The sequence below is a fragment of the Drosophila erecta genome, unplaced genomic scaffold (genome assembly GCF_003286155.1).
Source record: "Drosophila erecta strain 14021-0224.00,06,07 unplaced genomic scaffold, DereRS2 tig00000092-arrow-pilon, whole genome shotgun sequence".
NCBI classification, from domain to species: domain Eukaryota; kingdom Metazoa; phylum Arthropoda; class Insecta; order Diptera; family Drosophilidae; genus Drosophila; species Drosophila erecta.
The window spans coordinates 15,768,237-15,793,204 of record NW_020825207.1 but is presented as its reverse complement, the minus strand read 5'-3'; the positions used below and the strand labels follow the sequence as shown (position 1 = coordinate 15,793,204).

Sequence of the window (24,968 nt, the reverse complement as noted above, 5' to 3'; positions counted from 1 at the left end):
TTTTAATATTCTAAAGACAGATACAAAATACATATTTATCAAATATTATATCACCAGCTCAAAGTGAGTAAGTGGAACTGCTTTTCTCCATCTTTAAAAGGCAGCTGCTTCAATATCAAACTTGAGACGCGTCTGTCTTGCCACTTTGCTTTTCACCTCAACATAACACTCCCCATATGAAAATGGTGTTCTGGTTTTTTTTTAAAGGGGGAAGACCATCAAAGACTCCTTGACAGGCAGCTGACAACCTGCATGCAATTTACATTCAGCAGCCTCAGATTTCGGCTGCCTTGCGTGCGCTCTTAAATGCTTTTGCTTCGATTCGAGTTTTTCGGCGCGGTGACAGGAGCAGGAGCAGGAGCAGGAGCAGGAGTCCTTGGCCGTTATCCTTTAACTTTCCGCTGTCAATCCCTGTCGGCTGCCTTCGGGCTTCTCGGCTCTTTATCCACTCCCAGCAATTATGTTGCACTTTCGGGATAACTCAGCATGCTGCATTCTGGTCCCAGCAACTTCTGACGCCGCATCACTTGCCACTGTCATTCACAACATTGTTTGCTGCCCGGCACTATTAGCATTTTAATTAAATTTTCTGCTGTCGCCCGATGTCCAAGTGCCTCGCCTTCTGAAGACCCCTCCCCGCCCATTTGCATTCGCATTCCGCCAGCATTTATGCACCGCCCTTATGTTAAACTCACCCACAACGGTCATGGTCTCCGACTCGGATACGGTGTTGAATGCGGGCGCCTCGCCGGACACCTCGCACCGATAAAGTCCGGAACTCTGCAGGGTAACGCGGCGCAGGAGGATCTGGGTGTCCGAGGAGTTACGCAGCTATAAGAAAGAAGGGGGTAGGGATTTCCATGAGTATTCGAGATTAATTTAAGAAAATAATAATCTATATTTAAGAAATATAGTTCATATTGCTACAGAAACTCACAGCTACGTTGTGTAGTAAATCTGAAGGGCTTTAATGCAAAGGGCATTAAATTCCGTTTGTTTTTCAGTGAAGAACCCAAGCGAGATAAATTGCATGGCAATGAATCGACATAAAATCAAACGCAATTAGAGTCGAAGATTTTTCTATGGATGATTTTTAACATTCACGAATTCTAGGCAAAATGAAGATTGATGATGGCAAAGACAGTTTATTATTAGTTTAGCCACAATGTAGGCGAAAAATGTAATTTTCTCAAGGGCCGCAACGCAAGGAAACCCCAGCCAAAAGGAAAGCAAAAGTCATAAACCAAAAAGTCGGAAGAGCCAAGACCGAAAACCAAACAAGCAAATGAAAATGAAATATCCAGAAACAATCGCACAAGGGCCTGAATAAAAGATACAAGATACGCATGCAAGGGCGGTATGTTGTAAAAGTCACTCGCACAGTTTTTTCCTGTGCTGCCTTTTTCATTTTCCCTGGGCAACAATTGCAGTCAAGTCAAGTTCTTTAAGTTGCACTTTTATTATCGCACACACATGCGGGAAGAAAGTTTCATTTGATTCCAGCAAATTTTTATGAAAATTCTTTGCTCTCGCTTTGTGCTTTCCCCGGTCACAATTCCCTACCACCACTCCACTCCTCCTCCCCGGCGTAAACAATCACAAAAGTCACGTTCAACATTATTTTTGGTTTGTTGCTTGTTTTCAGCTGTCCCCACCCCACCCCCTTAACCCATGGCTGGCCCTTTGGTCCTCTACAATGACTGCGGACTGGCTTTTGTTTGTTGCCTTCTTGGCAGTACTTAAGCCGATTCTTCCACCCGTTCTTCAGCTGCGTCTTCGTCTTTTTGCCAATTCTTTCGCCACGCTCAAGTTGTCAGCAGCCCCTAGAAAAATGTTGCTGAGGGGGATGTTTTCCACAGGACCGTAAGGGGGTGGGGAAAGTTGTGGTGGGGGGAATGGCAGTGCTAGCCAAAAAACCAAATCTTACCGCAATTCAAATTGCAGTCTCCCTTTATTGCTTTCTCGTCGACGGCGCTTCGCTCATGACTGCAGATTGAAGTTGTTATTTGTAATTCCAAATTTGGTTTGGCTAAAAAGAATCAGGGCTCTAACCTTGTTTATGTGCCCTGATTGAAGTGGCCAACAAATAAACGAAGGACACATTCCGATTCGGAATAACAGAGGGCTAAGATGCTACCGCGGGGAAATACATATTTACATTAAACCAAGTCTTATGGTAATGAAAAAGTCTTTCATAGAATGTCTTTGGTGTAATTAGTTAACTTTACGATGCAGCTTTTAAAGAAAGCAGAAGTTGAAGCAGTCTTTCAAAATAATAGTACAAAAATAATTATATATGCGAGACTAGCTCTCCGTAATAAAAAGCACTAAAACTTAAATAAATTTTCTAATAATTTATGCCTACATATCATACCCAGATCTTGATTAAATAAAGTAATTACTTTATTCAGTGCAACGAAAGCTGATGTGAAAATGCTTATCAAGCGTTTCCCAGCCATACCACAACAACATCATTACTATAGCCGGAGTGCCCGTCTTCTGTTCTAATAATTTCCCTACACCCAACTCGACCTTCAACCCTTTTCGAGTGGGCGGCGACGAAATGCAGATATGGAAACCCAAAGAAAATTATGCCGCATTACGCATTATGCTTCCACTAAAGAAGTCTCCCTTAGCTAGCGTTTTTCTTGCCCTTCCTCTCCCGCTCCCGCCACCCATTTACTTGTATTTTCCGATTTTCCCTTTCCAGCAGCTTGGCCACACGCACACAGGCCATAAAACACGCTGGCACATTGCTCATACGCCACGTTAGCCTCGACAATTGACGGGATTTACTTCTCTGCGCACTGAGAGAATTTAAGCCTTATTGATATGAATTAAATATTCCGACTTTAAATGATTTTTTGAGACAATATATGCAAAAAGTATGCGAAGCCCTTTATTATCTTTAAAATATTGATGAACTACGAGAGATTAAACCATTATAATACCACCTTTTCCTCAGTGCTATCGCACTTTTCTTAGCCTCCTTTTGCTTTGACTGACCGTCTCACAGAGTAGACGCACTTAAGTGCTTTTGGCAAATTATTATTATTAGAGCGGCACGGAGCTAAGAGGGCCAGCAAAGGGATATCAACTTTGTCTGGTATATTGACAGCTTTAAGTGATTTCCGTTAACCTTTTCGATCGCAAGGCAAGCAGACCAACACGTGACCTTAACTTGGAGTGGGCGGGGAACTGCAAATGGACGGTTGGCGGGGCGGAAAGCAACCCAACCAGACACACATTTTTATGGGCATCTAAGGAAGGTTACGTCCACATTAAATTAAAGTTAAATGGCAAAACTACGTGGCAGCAATTTTCATTCCAGCGAAGACGTAATCAGCAACAAGCAGAGTGAAAACAGGGGAGCGAATGCGGGCGGAAAACTTGCGAAAAGAACAGAAAGAGCTTCCCTCGCCATTGTGGCAATTACATGTTTTAAAATAATCATTATGATAGGGTCGTAACACTAAATCCAAAGCAACAGACCCCACCCTCCTCAGAATCAGCGCCATAAAGTGTAATAAAATTTGAAATTAAATTTTTCCGCTTCCTTTCCTTAGATAAGCAACACCTGTTGCTGTTTTCGATTGGCACTGGGAGAAAAAATGTGTATTGGTCAGCATATTGTCTTGTGTCAAGTGTGGGCTCATGATTTAACTTAATTCTGCCACTCAGAAATGAAAAATCACAAAAAAAAGATAAATTTGTACACATCTTAAACATAGAATGTCTGAAGCAGCTTTGCATTGTTGATCAAAGCGTTTTCATATGGCTGTTATATTTATAAAAACTAAAATATTTTTTAGGACACAATAGGGTTGTCTATAAAAGTAACCAAGTTTAAAAGTATAGTATTATAAATTTGTTGCTATTCAAAAATGTATACAATCAGCATATAATTAGCTATGAAGAAATGTACTTTCTATATCCTGTTGCGGTGCACTTACATCGATGTTGACGCCGGGCAGGGGGAAGGACTGTCCGGGGGGCTTATCGCGTGGCACATAGCGGTAGATCTCGTGCCCGTCCTTATACCACTTCACCGAGTACAAGGACTCCCCGTCGAGGGCGTAACGACAGCCCAGAGTGGCGCTCTTCAGGCGCATTATGTGATTGGGTATCTTCACCTCGGTCATTGTCAGCGAGCTGCTAATGTCTGCAATTAGCGTGGGTAAAGAAATAGAAACGGAAGTTAGTGTGGCGAAATTATTTTTAATGGATTCCCCCGAGATGATGCCGTTCCCAAGCTCATGCCCATTCCCATTCCCATTCCCATTCCCATTCCCATTCTCAACTGCAAGTGCACGAAAGTTACCCCCTTAATTCGTAAGCCCTAGCCCACTTTCATATTTCAACTGTTATAATTCCAGCTGGCCATATTTTCCCACCAAAAAGGCCAGAAGGCAAACACAAAAAACCTTTTGCGGCCCTGTCACATGAATTTGTACTTGTCCTGCTGGACTCTGGCTACCAGATCCCGGGGAAATCCAGTGCACGTCACTGCAGTCCACAACTCACGTGTAAGGCGAAACAAAAATACATGCGCCAAAAACTCAAAGTCCCAGTAGAAAAGTAGGCATTTGCGAGTGGAATTTAGATGCCCTATATGCAAAAGTCTAACTAATACTGTTCCACATCCACAGTTCAAAAGATAGTTTTAAAATAGATATATTACAAGATGTTTAATTTAGAAATTTTCATTTGAAATGAGTCAGTTAAACTATAAAAATATAAATTTAAGTGATCACAAAGAAAGGGGATTTTAAGTTGAACTTGGTCACTACAATAGGTTGTATACCCCGACGAAGGGTACTCAAATCCAAACAGAGCCAAAAGCTTTTAAATCACAAACAGCAAAACCTGGCACATATCCCCATATTTGCCTTTGGCAACATTTTGGCGGCTTTTCGGTGAGTCCTCGAAGGACTAGCGGTACCCGTAACCGCGGCCAGGACGCTAACCGTTATATTTTGAGCTGTGTGGGTGGGGTTGCGCCAACTTATTTAATATACCGCTACACTTTTCATTTTTGCAAACGTCAAACGTGAAAAAGTGAGTTCTTTCTGTGGGAAAGCGGGAAAAACAAATACTCACGCACACCAGCACAGACACTACTCCTCAGACGCATATGTATATGCATGTGTGTGGGTGTGTGCGCTGTAACGTGCAGCGCCGCCATTGAATTTATCACATTCACATGCAAATTGCGCCAAACGACCTTATTATGCAAATTGCCAGCTGCAAATGGAGAACGAAATTGATTTTCCTGCATTCGCCGCTTCAGGAACAACATCACGAATAAGCCGAGGGAAAGTGCGGATGGCAAAGGAAAGGGCTCATGCACAAGGAACTAAAGGAACTAGGGGTACAGTGGTCACCTGATAAGGCCAATGAATTACAACACGGAAATGTGTAGCTTGCACGATCAGTTAAATTGGCGAAGCAGTGAGTGCGAATTTAAGGACGAAAACGGCGCGCTATTGGGATAAATGTGACGGATTTACGTATCAACACTATTATTTTACTCAAAGAAATGCGCAAAAGTAATGTTTCAAGTGCTATTATTCGATATAATTACTTTTAAATAATATTTTCCATTGTAATATAGTTTATTTCCCGATCTCCTGTTCATCTCCATGTGCAGGGTTTTGTAAGCTCAGGATCTCCTGTTGTCTATGACATCGTTCAACAGTTTTGCGGCACTGGGCATGCCACCTTTATGTGACAACTTGTGAGGAAGGGGCAGAAAACACCACCTTGAGGGGAAAAGGGGGCAGAGTGTGTGGTTTTCACAGCGACAAATGGCGAATATATTGAGCTGTCAGACGCCCAACGGAAAACCCCAGCCGGAGGTCATGCACACGGAGACATTGGCACAGTGGCATCTGTAGAATTGAACACTGTGAACACAAGTAGGGCAGCGAGACACTCCAAAAAATACGTGCTATTGTATTCATCAAGTTTTATTCATATCAAATGCCACTAAGGCGAATGAGTAATCTAAGCAGGCCAGAAACTACTTTGGTTGCCATTCTGTAATCCGATATCAGAAAAGTAAAATTAAATGTTATCTTATAAGTTTTTCATTTATTATCTAGCATGTAGGTCAAGCATTTCTCCAAGTGCACAGAAAAAGACAAAGTAAGGGGACGCAAAAAGAGAGAGCAGCGGATTTGCAATCGGAATCAAAATCGCTGCCGCGCCTTCAATAAAAAATACGTTGAATGCTTTCAGCTTGTTTACTTGCACGTGTGTGTTGCCCTTTTAGTGTGCGTGTGTATGGGTGGCCGTGTGCTGTTGGCAGACAATTGGCATAAAGGGAAGAAGAGGCAGCGATGGAAGCCACAAAATGAGTTAGTTGTTTGCCTTTTTGCTGTTCCACAGACACACAAGCACACACAAGCGCACATGCAGTCCACTCTTTTTTGGGCTCGAATATTTTATTGCCCCAAATACAAATCGGCAGCAACAACAACATCGTGCATTAAAAATTCATTTCCGTGTCGGCATATTTTTGTTAACCCAACACAAGAAAAAGCCAAATAAATGGAGTAGACGGAGCCATAAAATGTGCTAATAAGCTCCGGATTTGTGTCAGTGTACAAGAAGAAGGAAAATACGTTCGTATACATTTAAGGATTCAGAATGTTGTAGAAAGTAACATTTGCAATTAACTGGAAGTTAAATTTTTTTACAAATTGCACATTTCAGTAAATCATGAGTTAATATTTAATACCATAATTTTTAATTATTGAGATTTAGTTTTAGTAAGCCCCACAACTTTCCCTGCATAAATATCTTCAGAACCAATTGACATTATCTTAGAAACTATAATTTAATTGCAAAATTCCCGTACTATAAAATACAATGCAGAGATCCTGGTAATTTAAGACCGGCTCACCCATGTCCTGTAGGGATACGCCTTGCGGTCCTAGCGCCTTAATTGCAGTTGACTGGCATTTGACTTTGCAAATTGGCCTGGCACATTTCACCCTCTCCGCCACTCCCATCGCCCCTCTCCTTTTGGCACTGCCGGTGCAGGACCCACTGCGTAAATGGAGTGTGTCCTTTTTTCAACTGCAGACTACGGCAACAACAAGCGGCTGCACATTAAAAATTAAAAAAGCCAACAGAAGGGCAAGGACATTTGAAGCGAAGCGAGGAGCAGGGTCGGTCTGGGGATTTAGTTAATAAGAGGGTTCGAAAAATGATACTAATTAATATTAAATTGCTGTTCTGACTGCTGGGCAAATGGTATGTCTAAAATCATAATACTTAGGCATCCATAGTTATTTGTTTTTTACATGCTTTGGGGCGAACCCCTATGACTACGCCACTGTGTGTGCAAAATGGGAGAAAGAACCCGATCCACTCAAAGTCAAAAGCCAAAAGCCAAAAGCTAAAGCTAAAGTCGAAGAAAAGCAAAAGAGCGGGAGGGAGAATTAAGGGGAGTAGCTGTTAAGGAAAATTTGCCCACGACAACGAACACAGCAGGAAGAAAAGTTAAAAAAGAAGGAAAGTAATTTCATGCATCGTTTAATTTTCATTCGGGTTTAATTTGTGCAACGCCCCCACAACATAACCCCTCTTTTTTCAGGCTTCCAGCTCCGCCATTCTCACCATATCACCATAAAGAGTTCCTTGATGGTGTTCTTCCCCTTTCGCCGGAATGTTTGCAATTCCCCATTTAGACCTAATACTCAACAGCCACTTCCAGCTCAACTGACAATTGAAACAGCAAATAAAGTGAGGCCAAAAGGGGTAGAACAAATGTTGGGCAACCAGAAACACAAGAGCCTTCAAAAAATACAATATCACGGAGCTGAAACTGACACCAGCCAAATTTGAAGGGAAATAAAATTAAATGAAGCGCAGCTCTGCATTCATGTTCCACTGAATGAGCATTTCGCCTAGAAAAGTTTTCAAATCATTGATATCGAAGTATATTCATAAAACCCTAGTTTGAAATAACACCATACCAGTTAAGTGTAATATACTTATTATATATTACTTGTTCCAGAACATATTACCCTTTTTTCCCAAACAGCCGAGTTGTCCGCATCCAAAAATGGTTTCAACTTTAATGAAGTCAATTTTGGAACTTGTCCCTGACACAGCCACCATACTTTTGGTGTTCATCCTGAAGAAAAGTCTGTACCCCTTTTTCGTAATTGAAATTTTTATAGTTGTCGCACAGTTTGGTATCTCGGGCAAAAGGAAATGGAAGGGGCGGGCTGAGACAAACTTTTATCAGCGCCTGGCGCATTCTTTAAAACAATTTCCAGTGACTGCCACTGCCACCCACGCAACGTCCCTTTTTCCGCAACAAATTAATCCCTTTATTTGCATAATTGAAAAACATCAACTGAAGCAGTCAAAAATATCAAGAACTCCAAGTTTAGTGGCCAGCGGGCAAGTATCCCGAATGAAGCGAGTGACAAGGATACACTAAGATTTTGAAAGTTATGAACATAATATGGAATCTTTCATTCAGATATAACTAAAGAGTAGGTGCATATTGCGTGCAAGCTTGCATATATGTAATTATACATTCAGCTAATTTTATTTAATGTGATAGATTTTCTTCAAATCTCTGTCCAAAAGGTTCTAAAAGATTTTTCGAGTGCTGCGGCCCGAACTTTCGACACATTTTAATGTTGTTGGCCGCATCGCTGCCCTGGGGAGCTATTTAACATTTTTCCAACACTTTGATAATCGCACTTTGCGGGCAGATTAATTATTTACGAGCGGCGTGTCCTCTTCTACCTGAGTTCACTCGCAACGTTTAACCCGCAGACAGACGCAAGACATCCGAGAGTAGACGACAAAAGCCCAGAAGTTGCTGTTAAATCATGGTAATGCCTAAAGCTCCAACGCAAACCGCCCCCCGCTGCAAATCCCAAACCACCAATGCCAGGCCAGGTATATTTGTCGCCGGTCTTAAGAGATTGCGGCGCACAATTTCCGCGCTTGGTTGGGGTCAGGCCCGCTTTCCCGCGAGATTTTCCGGCGGAAAAGCAACCGCAAGACATCAAAGCGCGCAGCGAGGACCAAAAGCCAACGGAAGCCGCGTTGGGTGTGAGAAGCATGCGAAGGCAATGAAATGCCAAAATTATGAACAGTATTCAAAAATATTAGCAGTATAATTTAAAGTGTAGGAATCATGTTGCACCATTTGCATGAAGGGCTTAAAGTACCGCAAAATATGTATAATCATAACATATATTCATATTTTAAATCTAAAATAATTAATTCCAATTTTTTGCAAATTTCTTTCTAACGTTCCCGGACAAAAAACGTTGGCAATCATGACTTAACCCGCAGCTCACCCACTTATCACATGGTAATATTGCAATGGCGCCCAAATGAAAAGGAAACAATGCTCACAGAAGAAGGACCTAGACCATCGGGCTATAATTAAACGGGTGGCGGGGTTAACTGCCTTAACTCCTTATATCCTGTAGCCCCGAGGCGCATGAAGGCGTCAAATTAATGCGCTAAATGCAATTTGCGGCGCTGAAAAGACGGCTTAAGGCGACGCCAAGTGCCTCGTTCTTTGAGCAACCTAACAGCCAAGGCAACTTTTCCTTTGCCATATGAATTATGCAGTCAAGGAGAACAAGACACGGCTTGGGAGTAACATAAGATGGAAATCGGCTTAAGTTCTTTAATGGGTGAATACTGAACAGCTTAGGCATATATCAATTACATTGCAGATATCAAGTTTATGACATAATTATGCTCAGCTTTTTAAAACTAGATATTTTCTCCTAATTTTTCTCCTAATTGATAATAGTGTATGCTACCTGTCATTATTTATTCAAAAAGTTGAACCATCACACTGTAGCAAATTTCACCACTAAGCCTCCATTAACATACGTCCCACTTATTGCATTCCCTCCTTGGACTTCCTTCCTAGCCACATTAATATTTGATTACTGCTCCCAATTCAAGTTTCTTTCGAATAGCACCGAAAAAATTTTCTATGCCTGGAGGCCGCGACCGAAAGTTGGGCTACATATTGGCTTCTAGACTGCCATAGAATATGTGCCCAAGCATATAGCAGAGAATTTAAAATAAAAGGCCATAAGCACGCTTCCTACCAACCAATTTTCCTTACTTTCCTTCCCTTTTTTTATTCTTTTTTCTTGTTTTTGACTGCTTCTGGCATAATTTGAGGAACTTCCTATTCAACTTTCGCCGACCAGCCCCAGGGGACGGACGCTCACCTCAGAGGGCGGTGTATATATATTTATAAAGACAATTTGGCCGTGGCACATTACCATGCCAAGGGATATACGACGTCTTGGACCGGCCGAGAGTATTATAAATAATTCAGTGGCCCGGCTCTGACCGGAGGCGCTTTAATGAGGCCAAAACGGACTTTGACCATCACGAGTTTAAGCAATTTTCGTAGCCAGGTGGAGGCATAGGAATTTATGAAAACTTTCTCTTTTCAATCGGTTCTGCCTTGTATTCTGGACATATCACTTGGAAAAATTGATTTGCTCAGAACAAGATTAAATCTTCAGCTTAATTGCATATACTAATATAAGCATGTTATTCTTAAAAAATGCCAAATATCAAATAGATTTAAATAAAACCCTTAAGATAAAAATTATTTCAAAATAACTTTCCTTGCTCGGAAAATATTGAGTACTCCGATTTGTGAGCGTGAAGGAAAATCAACCGATAAAGGTAAGTATACATGACAAATCAAAATGTGGGCGGGGTTGTTCCGGGCGCAAGTTGAGTGGGCGTGGCAGAGGGGAAAAATTGGGGTAAGCAGCCGCAATGCGTTAGGAAAAATCAATTTCACATAAAAAATTCAAGCAAAATTTTATGCCAACCTTTTTTTTTCCATCGCTGTTTCTGCCATAGCTTAAGTAAAAGTTATTGCCACACAGTGTGTGGATGTTGCAAGTGTGTTTGTGTGGCGGCATGTGAAGTTAATGATTATGCAAATTGGCCTATAAATCGATTCCCAATCGTCGGTATTGCTGCAAATGGTCGATAGTTTTTTCATCGTTCTGATATAACGACAAAAAAGGAGCTTTGCCTATGTTCGGCCTGGTTTAGAAATTACATAAAGTTAAGTGCAGAGGAAGAAAATATAGTTATAGTTATGATATACAGTATTTCTGTTTGCATTATCAGCAGATACCAATGTCAAATATCGCAGGCCTCTTCTTCTAATGCTTTTCGAGCTCGTCAACGCACTATAAAAATATCATTATCAGTGCAAAAGTTTGCTTATCAAAGACGACTTCGGCAACAGCAACAGGATAAAAACAAAAAGTGCTAGGGAAAATTGTGGCAAAGAATTTGCATATTCCAGCCATGAGGCAGGAGCCACAGACACGCGGCTCCCACTGTCGTTGAAGTTGAAAAATGAAGGCCAGGAAAATTGAATTGCCAACTGGTCGTCTGGGCTCCTTTCCCCTTTTCGATTTCTCATCGTCTCGCAGAAAGCTTATCATTAAATTCAAATATCAATCAATTTATCATAAAAAGGAACGGAAGCGTCAACAAAGAAGCCAGTTGAAAGGAGGAACAGGCGAATTATGGAAGTGCATCTGCATCTGAAATAGGAATAGGGAACCAATAGAGAAAACGCTCAGGTCATTAGCTCTATGCATTTCAATATTCGAGTACATACAATTTGGTTTAATAAGAACCAAAAATTCGAGCAGCATATTCGGTGCTTTCAACTTTAGTTAGCATCTAGCTTTGTGGACCCTAATTTTACTTCAAAATGCCATTAGGAACCTGCTTTGGTAATTGTTCAGAAGAAGATTCTTCTACCATTAAGTGGAAATTCTTTAGTATTAGGTTAACCACTTCTAGCCACAGAACCGTACAAATTCCGACCTCAAAAGCCTTCTATTAACCAGTTGACACTTGCGCCTGCGACTGCCTTTAAGTCCTTAAGTAAATTATTGCTAATGGCCTTTGCAGATGGGAATCGCTTGCTAGCAAAGTAATCACAACACGTGATTGATTGAAATCAATTTCCCGTCAGAGACATCTGTGAGTTGTGTAAGTTTGATTTTCGGGGTGGTGTTTGTGTTTATGCATACATTTGCTATCATTCTGTTACTTTCTCTTGTGGCAACACTTGAAGAAAGGATTTCTTACTGGGCACATTACAACTGGGAAAGTTCTCTTGTAAGTCAATGCATGTTGTTTAGCAATACAGAATACTAAGAATAATAACAATAAATCAACTAGGAACATTATTGATTACATTTAATTTATGAACTGCATGTTTTTTGCCTGTGTATACGAGGTGTGTTCCTATATACCACACATTTTATATTCTTTTAGATAGCGATACGTTTGAAATCAAGCAGGTTGAATGAGGGTCCCTATACCGAGATTTCTCCATTTCACTGACTCTCCACGAGAGTTGCCATAGATGCCAACTGCAGACAAGCGACAAGCTCAAGTTGAGGTCGTTATCAAGCCAAATTTTCACAGTGATTGTCATGTACTCATCTTTGAGATGCTGATTTATTCCGCGAAATTAATTTCAAATGAGGGGCTGATTGTCATTATATGGAGTCATATATGAAGAAACGAAAGTGCATCTATCTGGAAACCTTCGATTCGCTCCAATCCCAATTTCCGCCCACATTGTTGGAAGAGAAAGCAAAAAGCCAAGAGCCAAATACGTGGCTGGGATTTTTATAACCAAATCAGGACGGTACCAGCCACCCTGTGAGATACAGCTGCTTTTTGGCATTGCCTTTTATTGTTTTTTATGATCATTTGTATTCATCAATTTTGTATTGATTTGGCTAGGGAAAGCCAACGCGGAGGAAGCGTTTATATGCCACGGCAGCGAAAGGATAAACAAAACTTGGCAGAGGCCAATGAATTCTGATGTTTTGTTGCCCGTTTCGTCCTTTTCGCTCCGGTTTTAGCCGCTTTCTCTGCTCCGCTCCTTGGCAATTCCGCACAGCATCTTACGAATTTATGAGCTATAAAAACATCTGCCCAACGGACGCCCCCTCTTTTTGTTACCCCACTTTACTTTCCCTGTGTGGTAAGAACAAACAAAAGTAAAGTGCTCCACTTTTTGATTACTTTTGGTTATTGTTTTTATGATTTTTGTTTCCTTTACTTTGCTTTTATTTTACATTCTGATATCACTTCTTTCTCGGAGTTTGTGTGTCCTTTCTTTCATTGCGTAATTTTAATTAGGCGCCAAATGCATACTAAAATACAAGTATATATTTATTTTGATGGATGGCATGTGTGTATTGGTTTTGCAAATGGATCTGAAAGTTGAGTGGGTTATAAAAAATATTTTGTAGGCTTAAACAAGCTTTAATAATATTATTAACGATAAATATATTGTCAACAGTGTTGCACTTTTTTCTGCATTTATCACTTTAGTGTGAGAGAATTTCATTTGGCATTCGAAGATTGAATTTAAATTAAATATTCGACCTCTTTGAGACTTTCAACTAAATGGAAATTCGCGCTTTATGCCATTCATTGAATTTATTAAGTTCAGGACAAATAAATATGGAGGGTAATTAACTTTTAACCAGCAAAGAGAGCACACCCTGAAAAGACTGGAACTATTGAATATTTTATAAAGCTGCGCGCGCATATTAAAATTGCATTAAAAGTGTCAGGGAAATGCTGCCTCCTTTTTTCTCCTACAAAGCCAAATTAATCCAGGAAAAGCCAAGGGGGCGGTTTGAGCGGATAAAGGAGATGCCAAGCTGCGGTGGGAAAGCGAATAAAAAATTGAATATGCAGCCAACGGAATAACTGAATTCATAAAACGCATCGCAGGCGAAATGAAATGCGGCAGAAATGAAATGTTAACAACGCCAAAAGCCGAAAAGTAGTTCGCCCATTTTCCACCGAATATAACGAAACGGGGCATCTGCGGGCGTGTAATAAATAAAAGAGAGCACAGAGACTTTCGGCGACATCAAAGTTATTGACAGCTGTAAAGTTCGGTGTAATCTCTACTCCCATTCCCGCATGGTAAAATGTCAGAATTCAATTAAAATTTTATGATATGCACAAAGCAGCAAAAGCAGCAAAAGCAGCAAAAAGCGGCGGCTCCGGGAGTCGCGCAAAAAGTAGAAAAGGAAAGTTAAGCAGGAGAAGGGAAAGTGGATGTGAAATTTTCCTGTCATAATGAAAGCAGCTGCATGCCCACTCACTCGCCTGCACTTTAGCACACATACACACACTCAAACGCTCATTGAGGCCATTGGCAGTTTCCCCGCTTTTCCCCGCCATTATGCGCTTTTCCCAGCTTTTCTCTTTACTTTGTGGCGGCGACAACTGCACACAAGTGCTGCGCATTTTGATATAAATTTATGAATACCCTACCCACAGGCCAGAGGGCACATTTGCCTGGATAGCAGTTACATTTTATTGATAAGAAGCGTATTATTCCCATCAGGTGCTGGTAATGTACAAAAATGTAATATTCATCTCATCATTATCTTAATTATTTAATAAGGTTAGTGCTTACTATGGGCAAGAGTCAACTTTTCAATAATTTCCCAGTTCAAAGCTGGCAAAAAGGTCTCACAAAGGCCACACTGGCCGATACTAAAAGTACTTGCCTGACAATCTAAGCTTTTTTTGTGATGCTGTTATTGCTGTTGGCCATCTTGAGCATCATTTGTTCGGCGATTTTTGTGCTGAGCTCTCGGTTTTTGCGGCAGAGAATATAAAACGAAAATAACCATTAAAATGATGGTTATAATTTAGCTAACCATTTCGGCTAGCATTGTTTTGTTGCTGGGCCAGCTGCTAATGCGACTTTATTGTTATGGATGTGACGTTACTCTTTCGCTCTTTCTTTTTCAGGACCACTGAATGTGCTCATGTGCATGTGGATATGCAAATGGGTATGTTAACAGGATGTTGCAGCATGTTCGTCATAAATTCTGTTGGAAAGCCGTGGTAGTGAGGGCCGCAAATCGACCATTTGCAGTGACCTTTCAACTGGCGCCCATAAAACTGTCTCTCAGCCAGCCCCACGCCCCCTTTGCAACCCTTTTTGGCCACTTTACAACTTGAAGACCACGGAGCAGACCCAAAAGCGGATGTGATAAGCTTAACCCATCCGCACACTCAGTGGAGGCATTGATTACCAGCGGCCCAAATAAATTACGAGGTCTCAGTACTCTCTGGTCCACTCAAATGGCAAACTTTCCCCTGCAACTTTCACTTTGGAAACAGCGAGGCAGCCACCGGAGGCGGAATTTTTCCGCTCTATTTGCGCTGCACAGTGACTGCCAAAAATCCACTGCAGGCACCTAACACACGAAAGGATCCTAGGAGGATGGGCAAGGACATAGACTACCAAATACCCTGCCTTCAAATCATATCTCAGCCGTTAAGCTAGAGACACTCACTTTCTGAAATGTAATAAATATAAATTGAAATGAAATTATAAATTATAATTATAATTAAAAATTAAATTAAATAAAATTACTTCTTTCCTTTAAAGAATTCATACCATTTCAGGGTTATTGTTGGTCGGTCCAGTATACTCATTATTTATTTAAGCCAAAGGTAATGAAATAAATATAATGATCACTTGCAACACATCCATGAGCCACCACAAAGTAGGACGAAAAACCAACTTTGAGCTGCCATTTGCCATTTGCCATTTTCCAGGGCCATTCTCGAGAGCGTCTTGGCAGCGATGGAAGCGTGACAGGCGGGGGCGAGGGGCGTGGCAAGCGATGCGTGAATAAATCAGCTCGAGTTGCAGGCACATGTAAGTAATGTTTCCTTGGCCAGACACGAGCCCATCCCTGAACCTCCGCAAGAATGTGTTCGAGGAAATGACACAAGTGAAAATATTTCAAACACTTCGGTCCGATGTGAGCAAGGAACTTGCCCAGAGTGTGATTGCGATTGTATGAGTATTCGCCATCGATTGAATTGTCTTTACGCTTTGGTGAGCGGCTTACAGGACTCAGCCGAGGCTTTGATTGTGGGTGTGAGCGTCTTATTTACTCACACGCCCGTCCGGAAGTCCGAAGCCTTTACTTTCGCTTGCCTGCTCTTACTGCTAATCAAGTGCTTTCATCCGCAGAGTGCATATAACATTTAAAAAGAGTCGGAAGGTCAAGGAGATTGGAAAGTAAAGCGCAAGCCATACAGATAAGGCTTGAACCGCGAAAATATGTTATCCCTTTCTGTGTAATTAAATTCTAAGGAATAGGAATTTAAAAACGTTCGTGGGAATTTACTAGTGCCCATATAATAAAGTATGAATTCCAACAAATCCACCACTTTATCCGCTTGTTTTTGGACCCTTATCAGATATTGTATCCTTATTAATCTTCCATTCCAGATCCCAATGCCTCACACAGATTTCTCCACTCGATTTGCACATTTGATAATTTCTGACTGCGAATCAAAATCAATTTGCTGGCCATCAACGCCCATGAGGTTGAGGTTGTTGCCACGAGGTCTGACCTGGAAAGCCTTTTAGCCCAACATTTGCCTTTTCCTACGCCCCCGCACAATTTCCTCCCAATTTCCCGCACCCATCCTGTGGATCCTTGACTGTGCTGATTATTTTATGCCTGGACGAACGGTCAGACGGTGTCATGTTGTTGCCGGCCCCTTAGATTTTTTGATAAATTTTCCATATCGTTAGCAGCAGCAGCTGATGATGAGGAGCCAGGGGGGAGGACCACAAGGACCGTTTCGAGGTCCGTTTTAAAGGGTGTTTTCTGCTGTTTTGGCCTTCTCTTTTTTATTTACGGGCCAGATGCACAATTTGTTGTAATACAATATTTTGGCCATTAGGAGCCAGGAGTTGGGAGCAAAACAGGCAAATGGCCACTGACTTTGTTTGCTGCGCAATGTTTGCGCTTCTCTGTTTTTCTGTCTTATTTTGTTCCTTCAGTTGCCTACACTTTGAGCATCTGCACGTGCCCCAAGTGATGGGTGGAAAATTAAGAAGACAGAGGTGCAGGATATTTGGTTCAGACAATGAAGGGGTAAATCTTCTTTCCGGGAGTCGATTTTAATAACTACCTCATATATACTATGAAATGTTTTATAAAGTACGCTTCTTATAGTCATCTAGTGTATGAAAAGTCGATGCTTACTCACAATTAAACATAATTAAAAGAGCGAAATATACTTTTTTCTCAATATATTCATTCTTCAGGGATTAGAGAGTATCATTATGCCTTCGACTTGGTAATTTAACCTGTTTATTTAGACATGTTTCTGGGTTGACCCAAACGTAATCCGACCAAGTTGAGAAATAATGCTTCTAACATTTTTGGGAAAATCCCTCACACATTTCCGTCTTCTCCTGCCTTATTTCTTCATACCCCCTACCCTGAAGTCCTTGACTGCTTAATGGAACGTAAAGTCTGCATGATTAATAGGCGTCTGTCGGTCGTTCGTCTGAGCCTCGTCAGACATTAATGCCAAGTCCTACCCAAAAATATATTTTTTTGTTCTCTCTCTACGCTCTAATGACTTCAATAAAAACACACAAAAAATGCCCAAAAAAGTAAACACAGGGCATTTTTATTTTGTTTCAATTTGGTTAGGGGCGTTTTCTGACCGGATCGGACCAAATTGAACCGAACTGAACCGAAAAACTGGGTCCCAAACTGTTTGCTTTGTCCAGTGTCTTTTTGCCTTTTAGAGATTTTATTTAATGGAAATCACAAAATATTGTGCACATTAAATATCAAATTTCATATAAAGTATATGTATTTATCCAAGAACTTATTATATAGAAAGTTTTACTTTTTGTGAAATACTTTGTGAAACTGATCAGTTGGAAAACGAACACAAAACTTTATAAAGTACGCCAACAGGATCCATACCCAATTCAATATTTACGTTTAGTGCTTTTAAATTAGACACCAAACAAATTTTGTGCAATTTGTTCCAGAAAAATGCTGTCATGTCAACGAAAGTGCCATGAAATATGTACGGATGCTTTTGGATTACAGTATGCAGAGGGGTAGATTTATTTGAATTTTGGGCACCTGAAGGTTATGTCAACGACAATAAATGAAAGTGGAAAAACAACAATGAGGAAAGAAAATAGAAACAATCGAGGAGCTTTCATCAATTGGCCAAATGCAGAGATAAACTTCAACAAAAGCTTAGTGGCTCAAAATGTTTTTGTCTCGCAAACACAGGACATTGATACGAATGCGAGTGTATGTGTGTCCTATCTATTGCAACAATCGGAGTGTGCGTGTGTGAATAATCAAAGCAAACACAAAGTGGGGGAAAAAAACACTTAGCCACACAGAGACTCAGTTGCTTTGGCCATTGCGGCGACACAGTTTTATTTAAACAAAAGCATACTTGAGCTTATGCTCAGTTTGCCGGCAACCATTTAATGGCAGTGTGTGGATGCGGGGGAGGTACACCACAGAGATTTAAGTGTGTGCTTACGTAGCCCGTGATGCCCACATATGCATCATGTGCAAATTTTTCGCATATATAAATATTGGATCTTGAAATACCTATTTAATCTAGAATATCTCTTAAAATTTTTTTTTAGCCTGTGCAACCACCAAGTTGAAGATAGCAAAATACATAGCATACTTATATGGGCAACGCAAAGTCTAGACTCGGTATTTTTACTTTGATATATTTTCCCAGAACTAATCAGAGTTTGTTAATCAAACTTTTGAGCATTTTCACGAATGACATAATATTTGCACATTTTTCGCTAAAAAAAATTAAATCGTCATCGACTGGCACAAAATCAACATGCAAAACAGGGGGAGAGGGCGTGGGTCTTCATATGATTATTTAGACTCCTGTCGATTTTTACCTTTTTTATTGTGTGTACTGAGTCAAGGGCGATTTCTACGTGGGCTTGACTTGATTAATGCGAAATTGTGTTACCCTCTAATGAGGCGGTGGCCGGCATAGGAATATATAAGGGTAAATGTGCGTATATCTATATAAGCAGGAGCAGGTGGAGCTATTTTATTTGCGTTCGGGGATTGTTTTCGCAAAATTCAATGGGAACGAGCTGAGCTCCCAATGAAATTTAAACGAATTTCATATTTACAGTTAGCATGGGGTGGTGGGAGTTTACGGGGCACGCTGTCAGAAGCAATCAGGCTGCAGGCGCTGCTCGGCAATATCAAAGAGCGTATTAACATGCAAAGCAGGACCCACAACCGGAGTCGAAGGCAGAGCGCCAAAACTGAAAAGTAGTAGGTATGGGTTGAGTAAAATACAAAACAAAAAAAATTAAAAGAAAAGCCAGAATGAAAAATAAGGAGACGCGAACTTGACTTGCCACAGAAGGCGCAACAAAATTGAAAACCATTAGGATTAATGTTTAGTTGAAAGATTTGCGCGTTAAGCCATTTTTACATGGCTGCCTTCGGCTGCTCCGATTGCTAATGTAGTTTATGTGTAGGAGTGGATGGTGCGGTGGCGTCTTTGGATTTCCCGATGCCAGGATGGCTCTAAGGCTCCCAGGGAGTATCCTTAACGCTAACTGACGTTGGCTTCTGCTGCGGATGCTGTTACTGCTGTTAGGCTTAAGGCGAGACGCTCAAACGACATGTAAAATGTGACATTTTAATGTATGCAAATGAGACGTTGAATTAAGCCAACGCACCCACACAGAGGCAGGCAGGACGACAGGACGACAGGATAGGGAGAGAGGCGGATATATGGAGAGCCGCAGGACCTGCAAGGATCCCCGCTGGTGTGCAAACATTCACTTGGCTCCATATCCGTTTCCGCTGCTCAGCATTCCCATCTCTGTGCTCTGCCCTTTGTGATATGATTTGAAAATAATGAAAAGACAGTTACAGCCTTTCCCCTCGCTTTTTCGCCCCTACTTTTCGACACCCCTATTAGTAACGCCCTCACGTTCTTGCCTTGCCGGAAATGTCAACTTAACTGGCTTGAACTCAAAAAACGCGACAAAAGGCAGCGCCACAGCTGATTGAAAGTAATAAAGATAAAAATATATGCAATATAAATTTCCCTTCAAAATATGTATATGACTGTATATATTTCATAATAGGTCATTTATCATCTTATAAATTACGGCAAAGAAGATATTTTCATATATACAGTATTTATAGGGTATACTAGATTCGCTGAAAGGTATGTAACACGCAGAAGGAAGCGTTTCCGACTATATATGTTCTTCATCAGCAGCAATGGCCGAGTCGAAAAGGTCAAACTGCCGGAAACTGTCACGCACACACTTAAAAAAATTAAACAAAAAAAATTTAATTTTTCCCTAAATTTTTACTGTTAAAAACTGTTCGCACTTCCACTAGTTGAGTAAAGCGTATCTCGGTTTTTCTCTTATTTATTTTAAAAATATTTTTACAGCAATCGCTTTTTCAAATAATAAATACCCAGCTGTGGCTTGTAATTATTTTTTTATATGAAGCAACAAAAAATAGAACAACGTGAATCCCTCTAATAATGAACAATAGTAAGCCTGAGTGGTGACTTTTTGCCAAATTTATTAATTTCTATTCCGTCTGCGTGCCCCAATTTGTCCTTGTTGGCGCTTTTGTCTTTCGCCAATGGATTTGTTCGATTGTCTTGGTCTTTGGCTTTCAATTTGTTGATTGTTTTTCTTGGGATTTTCCCAGGAATTTGTTTTGAGGGAGCTGGATTTCCGTCCACAGAAACAATTCTGTAAAAATGTTTGAGTATGAAATGCGTATACTTTTTGTTTGGCGTCAGGTTTTCTGAGAAATGCTGGGAAGACATTTAAGATATTTGTTACTTCACTTGAAAGTTCTTGAGAAGTAAAAGGAATAAAAGGAAAAAACAACGTGTTATCTTAATTTCTGTGTTTGGCAAAGAGTTTGTTTGATTGCAGTAATTTTAAGATTACAAATTGGTTTTAACAACATTAAAAGCTATTCTTAAATAAGCTTTTGATTAGTCTTTTCTATACATTCTGTGAATTCCGCAAAGGCGTTACCAAAACTTACCCGTAAAATACCTATGTATATTAGATGGAAACCCTGTTTGCAAGCAAATAAATCCCTTTGCCCAAACTCAAGGGTACACTTATATAATTACATCCCATTTTTAAATTAATGCCAACTATGGCACACTCTAGCCATTTGTGCTTAGGTTTACCCCACAGGCAAACATTTGCAGATAAAAAAGAAAAATATGCCCACAGCCCTGGCCAGCATTAATTATGAGCCATTTAAAAGAACCTTTTGTATATGCATATTAGAAGGGAGATTTATAACTCACCGATTAGGACTAGTATCACATGTAGGATATACCAGATCTGCAAACTCGTGGCCGCCGTCCTTCCTGTGGCCGATTTTCTCACTCCTGGAGAGAGAGCTCCGTCCTGTTGCTCCATATTCATCCGCAGCTGCTGGAGGCATTGGTGGTGCTCGGTTTTATGGTGGTGCGGCAGCTGGTGCTGGGTAAAGGGATCCTCCGCACACATCTTGGCCTCCGTTAAATGCCCCAAATGAGCCACGCCCACACGCACTAATGTCTTTATTAATTTCGGTGTGAAATTTTCACTTATTTCATTTGGACATTAAGTTGTTGTTTTGGGGCTCCCCTTTACTGCTGCCTCTGTGCGGTAATAAAATGTTGGCTATTAATCACTTTTAATCGCGACGCGAACAAAAACAACGGCAAGTTAAAGGCAAAAACTATTAAAGGACCTGAGGCCCTCGCCCCCATTTTGCTGCTCCATCATATGGAGCGGCACTGCAGTCAAGTTAAAGACATAAATTTTCAAGCATTTTGGGAAAAGATTAATTACACAGCAGCCTTTTCTCGGTTCTGCGGCGGAAAAAGCGTGGAAAAGCGGAAAACGAAGGAAAGACTTTGCCACATAAATTCAAAATCCAGTTGCCGCTCGCTCCTTAACCCTTTGGTTGATTTAGAGCGCCAGGAAAACGCTTTCCAGGCAATTGAGATGGTGACTAACAGCTAAGGCAACGGGATGAGTTTAATAAAATTCACTTTAGGTCCCCTTTTTATTCTAAACAGTGTCAAGCATACGCTTTTTGCTTTAATTCCAACAAGCCAAAAACCGTCAAGTGCCTAAGCATTATACAGATTTATAATCCCAGCTAGATGTGCAATTATCATAAACTGGTTGAGCGCTGTTTATCAAACGAAATACAGGAGTTTGGTTGCGGATTGAGGTCGAGCCATTGGGAAGAACTCGTATTTCAAGATTGACAAAATTATGGCCTCATCTGAGAAATACGTTATATCGAAATTTATTGGCAATATTGGGTATTTGCTTTCAAATTGTTATTTTATTTATGACAGCAATTAAGGTTCAATAATATGCGGGACACCAGATTTGGGTTCATTAATCTGAATTGTGATAAGTGCAAAAATGAAAAACATTTAATCATGCAGTAGAAACATATTCAATAGAAATTGAAGAGTTTCCAACGCTGCTATATAATAAACTAAGCTATAGAAAAAATAAATTTTAATCATCTAAATTATTGTCGTTGGGTATTCCTCATTAAAAATCAATTAAACACGTGCTTTTAGGAATTACACAGACCCGCATTTCACCAGTGCTGGAAATATGATTTATGGCATTTACAAATCCAGTGACAGCACGAACAATTAACAAATATTTATAGATATTTATAAATATACTGTCATGCCCCGACAGATAGCAATAATATTAAATTCTTTCCGGTTAATTCCTTTTTTTGGCATTTCACTTTGTTTAAAGCCAACCATGGCTGGGTAAACACAAATAAATAGCCAAAAAGTCAGGTGCAGATAATAAAGCAACAACATCAGCTGCTGTTGTTTTAATTACAGAAACATTGAAATCGCGAACACCCGCAGAAACAACAACTGTGCAAACTGGAGCGCATAAATAGGCGGCACTGAATGGTCAGGACCTAGCCTTATATCCTGTATATACTATATCTACTCCAACACGCCCAAGCAACATAATTAGCCTAAATTGAAGCAGGAGCTAAAAAAGGGGCGACAGAAGCAGAATACCGAGAAAAAATCACAAAATATAATTAAAGATTAAAATGTTCGTGGGCTAAATGGGGAATTTATGGTTGTGAGTTTTGAAGTTGGCGTTTTCTGGCGCGAATGAGTTATTTTAAATCTAGAAACAAAATTGAGCATACCGCTTTAATCATTCCATAATCTATCTGTAGATTTTGAATACAGAATAGTGAAGATCTTGACTTACATGACTAAATAAGTTTGTATTTCTTATTATTTAGACATTGTTAAAAAAACTATATTAACTGATTTGGCTTTTGAAAATGTAACCAATTTCACACATTAATCATTAGAGTATTCTATAAAAATAAATTTGTAAAATCAAATAGTCTATTTTTATATTTGAAGACATATGAAACCAACTACAAAAACTGACGATGGAAATGTTTTGCCCTCCCTTTTACAAGGTTCAGTTTTCACTTTTCCGGTTGACTCGACTATTCTGAATTTTTGTTAGTTTTGGGGTCGCCAGATGATTACACCTTGTGTTCCACTTTTCGCGCTTTAATTAACCGCAGCCGCAACAGTTTTCTCAGTTTTCCCAGCAATAACAACAAATGCCTGACAAATGTTCTCGGCACGCAACAAATGCGGCATTTCGAGCGGGGGCCCAAAGATTTTTCATTTCCAGGACCTGCACTTGCTCACATTTTCATTGAATACGTTTTTGTTATTGTTGCTGCCACACTTGCACTCTTTGGTTTTTATTTGAGAGTATTACGGGTATTTCCTTCTTTTTTGTAAACACGATATTACTTTTAGTGACCACTCGCTCACGCACACACACACACACGAACTTTGAAAGTGTGCGTGTTATTCGATTGGCTCAGTTTTCAGTTTCGGGTTTCGTTTGGCTCCTTCAAAAAGAGGGGATTGTAACAACGCGCGCGACAAAAATGACGTGCGTTCACTTCAAAGTTGAAATAGCGACTAAAAAAAACTCATGCTCACAGTGCCTAGTACGCGCGTGGCGCCCTCACTTGGCCAACACCGGAAGCTTCTCGGTGGACTGTCCTTCGACGAGGCAAGAGAGTTGCGAGAGAGAAAGCTCGATTGCTCTCCCGCTTCTTCCTTCCCCTTGCTTGTACCACTTCCATCTGTTTCAGCTAACAGCAGTTTGGTATTAACATCGGAACTTTCCTATAAATTGTTAGTATTTCTGGTAGCTCACATAGGGAAATGTACTGGAGCAAGTTGACAAAAGTGTATGACTAACTATAGCATTACATTAGGCCACAATGTACCAGGTCTGCCATAAATTTGCAAATAAGGGGGGATTTTTCTAGCGTCCAAAATTCTGTTAGCTATCTCAGTATATCTTAGTATATTTTTGATAATTTTGTTTGCAAATAAGAATAATAATTAATAGTATTTTAAATATTTTAAAAATAAAATTATTTAAGCAATGCTGCGCAGCTTATTCATAACTGATTAAAAATGTAGTTCAACTTCGTAACCTCGTGCCGTTGTTATTTCGCACTGCTGCATTAACCAAATTTCAAGGCTAGCGAGGCAATGCAATTAATTTGCACATTGTTTTCTGGTGTTCAATTAAACGCCATTAAACGAAGGACAAATAAAATTGTATATGCAAATAATAAATGTGAATGTATAAGCCCAAATGAGTGTGGGCCCGCGAATCAAATATAAATGGCGCTTTGCTTAATGAAATAAAATGTAAATTTCACTGTCACTGTAAACCACTTAAAAATAAATATGAAAAATTATCACAATATTTAATGAACCAACAGACCAGAAAGCCAAACTCCAACTGATGACGTCAGAGCAGAGGGGTTGGGGCGAAGGGTTTTTAAATTATCCCTGATATATGACTTTATCTATGCGATGCACACAACTGAACCAGAGGAATCGGGTTAAATGAGCGACTTTTGTTTGCCCACCAGCAATGACAATGACCAAAAATGGAATTCAAATTGAAAATGAAA

At 40.3% G+C, this 24,968-nt stretch overlaps 1 protein-coding gene across 3 annotated transcripts in view; it reads right to left on the bottom strand.

Moving 5' to 3' along the window:
* LOC6549581 overlaps window positions 1-23,980 on the bottom strand; it is a 34,063-nt gene extending 10,083 nt beyond the window's left edge. Inside the window, exons 1-4 of one of the 3 annotated variants that reach the window (XM_001974430.3) lie at window positions 23,779-23,980; window positions 21,253-21,591; window positions 3,954-4,162; window positions 696-831 (exon numbers count right to left, since the gene is read on the bottom strand). In XM_001974430.3, coding sequence (XP_001974466.1) covers window positions 696-831; window positions 3,954-4,162; window positions 21,253-21,457 — 550 coding nt within the window. In that variant the 5' untranslated portion in view covers window positions 21,458-21,591; window positions 23,779-23,980. Of the gene's footprint in view, window positions 1-695; window positions 832-3,953; window positions 4,163-21,252; window positions 21,592-23,656; window positions 23,710-23,778 lie in introns of those variants that run through there. The other 2 variants (XM_026980904.1, XM_026980905.1) reach the window with 2 other exon arrangements.
* Window positions 23,981-24,968: the final 988 nt, after the last annotated feature.